The 2,500-nt window shown below is 49.0% G+C and overlaps 1 protein-coding gene across 1 annotated transcript in view; it reads left to right on the top strand.

Moving 5' to 3' along the window:
* kalrnb (kalirin RhoGEF kinase b) overlaps nucleotides 1–2,500 on the top strand; it is a 149,015-nt gene that overhangs the window by 91,279 nt on the left and 55,236 nt on the right. The window contains exon 14 of the mRNA XM_063211968.1: nucleotides 1,712–1,881. Within this exon, the coding sequence (XP_063068038.1) occupies nucleotides 1,712–1,881 (170 nt within the window). The remainder of the gene's footprint in view (nucleotides 1–1,711; nucleotides 1,882–2,500) is intronic.

The raw sequence follows: 2,500 nt of genomic DNA, 5'->3' as shown, positions 1-2,500 counted from the left end.
CCAGACGCAGTGCGGAGCCAAGTCTATTGGCGGAAGTATGTAGGATGGTGCGCGAGGCTAGTGGTACGCAGCATATTGGGCTAGATCGCTGGCCATGGTGCTGAAGTACTGCCAAGCCCTAGAAATGTCTAAGCGGTAAACATTCTGGAGGTCGGGAGTAGGGGGCGCCACTGAGAGCTTGGGCAGTATCTGCACACACAGATCAGTGCGAGGTCTGTGAGTGTGTGTGTGTGTGTGTGTGTGTGTGTGTGTGTGTGTGTGTGTGTGTGTGTGTGTGTGTGTGTGTGTGTGTGTGTGTGTGTGTGTGTGTGTGGCCTGCAGTGTGTGTGTGTGTGTGTGTGTGTGTGTGTGTGTGTGTGTGTGTGTGTGTGTGTGTGTGTGTGTGTGTGTGTGTGTGTGTGGCCTGCAGTGGGCATGTTTGTCCTGGTTTGTATGTCTCACTTCAATCCCTCATGTCATCCATGCTAATGTTGTACAAAGTGCTGCGGGGGGAATGTGTGTGTGTGTGTGTGTGTGTGTGTGTGTGTGTGTGTGTGTGTGTGTGTGTGTGTGTGTGTGTGTGTGTGTGTGTGTGTGTATGTGTGTGTGTGTGTGTGTGTGTCAGTGGTTTCATGACGTAATGTTCTTTGGCTAATGGTGTGTGTGTGGAGTGGGTGGGGGAGGGGGGGTGTCATATGTGTTAATTCTCTGTGGAGGTGGGGCTTTCTTGGTGTGTGTGTGTGTGTGTGTGTGTGTGTGTGTGTGTGTGTGTGTGTGTGTGTGTGTGTGTGTGTGTGTGTGTGTGTGTGTGTGTGTGTGTGTGTGTGTGTGTGTGTGTTGGCTGTGTTATTGCCATGTCATGTCCACTAATGCTGTAGGCTCACTGAGTCATCTGCTGGATGATACAGAAGTGGGATGGGGCGTGTGTGTGTGTGTGTGTGTGTGTGTGTGTGTGTGTGTGTGTGTGTGTGTGTGTGTATGTGTTGTGTGTGTGTGTGTGTGTGTGTGTGTGTGTGTGTGTGGGTGGTGTGTGTGTGTGTGTTTGTGTGTGTTGTGAGGGGGGTGGGTTGTGCGTGTGCATTTGTGTGTGTATGTGTAGGTTAAATATGTTTATGTGTTTGTAATATTGTCTGTGTTATGAAGGGTCTAGTGAAGGTGATAGTAAGCTCTAAACATACAGTATGTATATTAACGTGTGTGTGTGTGTGTGTGTGTGTATTTGTCTATTAACATCTGTATGTGTGTTAACATGTCTGTGTCTCACATGTGTATGTGTGTGTAGCTGCTTCAGAAGCACCTTTTTCACTTACGTTTTTTCTCTCTCTCCCCCCGCCTCTCCCTCTCTCTTCTCTCTCTCTTCTCTCTGTCTCCACATCTCCCTCCCTTCTCTTGTTGGCCTAGAGCACACCCTTAAGTTGTTTATCTCTCTCTCTTTTTCCCTCTCTCTCTCTTTTTCCCTCTCTCTCTCTTTTTCCCTCTCTCCCTCTCTCTCTCTCTCTCTCTCTCTCTCTCTCCCCCTCTCTCTCTCTATCCCTCTCTCTCTCTCTCTCTGTCTATCCCCCTCTCCCTCTGGTTATGGATGTGGTTGGAGGATCTTCAAAAGTGTCTAGTAGAGCACATAACACTAAACTTGTTTATTTCTTTCTCCCTCTCTCTCTCTCTCTCTCTCCCCCTCTCTCTCTCTCCCCCCTCTCTCTCTCCCTCTCTCTCTCTCTATCCCCCTCTCCTCTAGTTGTGGACGTGGATGGAGGAGCTCCAGAAGGGCTTGGTGGAGCAGGTGTGTTCTGGCTCGGTAGACGAGGTGCAGGAGCTGATTCGCCAGTTCCAACAGCAGCAGGGCAGCACGCTGGACGCCACACTAAACGTTATTAAAGAAGGAGAAGAGCTAATACAACACCTCAGGTACAGTACAGTACACACACACACACACACACACACACACACACACACACACACACACACACACACACACACACACACACACACACACACACACACACACACACACACAGCAGGGCAGCACACTGGACGCCACACTCAACGTCATCAAGGAGGGAGAGGAGCTAATACAACACCTCAGCAGGGGCGGTTCTACCATTGGGCAAGGTCGGGCAATTGCCCGGGGCCCCGAACTTTCAGGGGCCCCGTCGTCCTACAGATCAATTCTACGTGAAATGACTTTTCAGGCTCTCGGGGCCCCATTCTGCAGCACGGGGCCCCTTAGTGCAGTGTAGCGGATCCTGCGCATCTTGCATGTCTGCACCCAGTTCAAGGTGAAGGCTATCGCGCTATTTCTACACAAGATATTACGACTTATCTGCATGTTGTATATATAGCCAGTGCCACACTTCAGCACGACGGTGGGACTTAAATTTGAACTCAACATTAAAGAAAATGAATAGTAGGCTAGGGCTACTTTTACTGTAGGTCACATGGGTGGTAGAATTATACAAATAAATGTTTCAAATACAAATGTAGACCATAAAAGAACGATATTTATGTGGATTTTCTTTGATTTATT

Source organism: Engraulis encrasicolus, chromosome 12 (genome assembly GCF_034702125.1).
Source record: "Engraulis encrasicolus isolate BLACKSEA-1 chromosome 12, IST_EnEncr_1.0, whole genome shotgun sequence".
In the NCBI taxonomy this organism is placed as follows: domain Eukaryota; kingdom Metazoa; phylum Chordata; class Actinopteri; order Clupeiformes; family Engraulidae; genus Engraulis; species Engraulis encrasicolus.
This window is presented reverse-complemented; position numbering and strand designations above follow the sequence as displayed.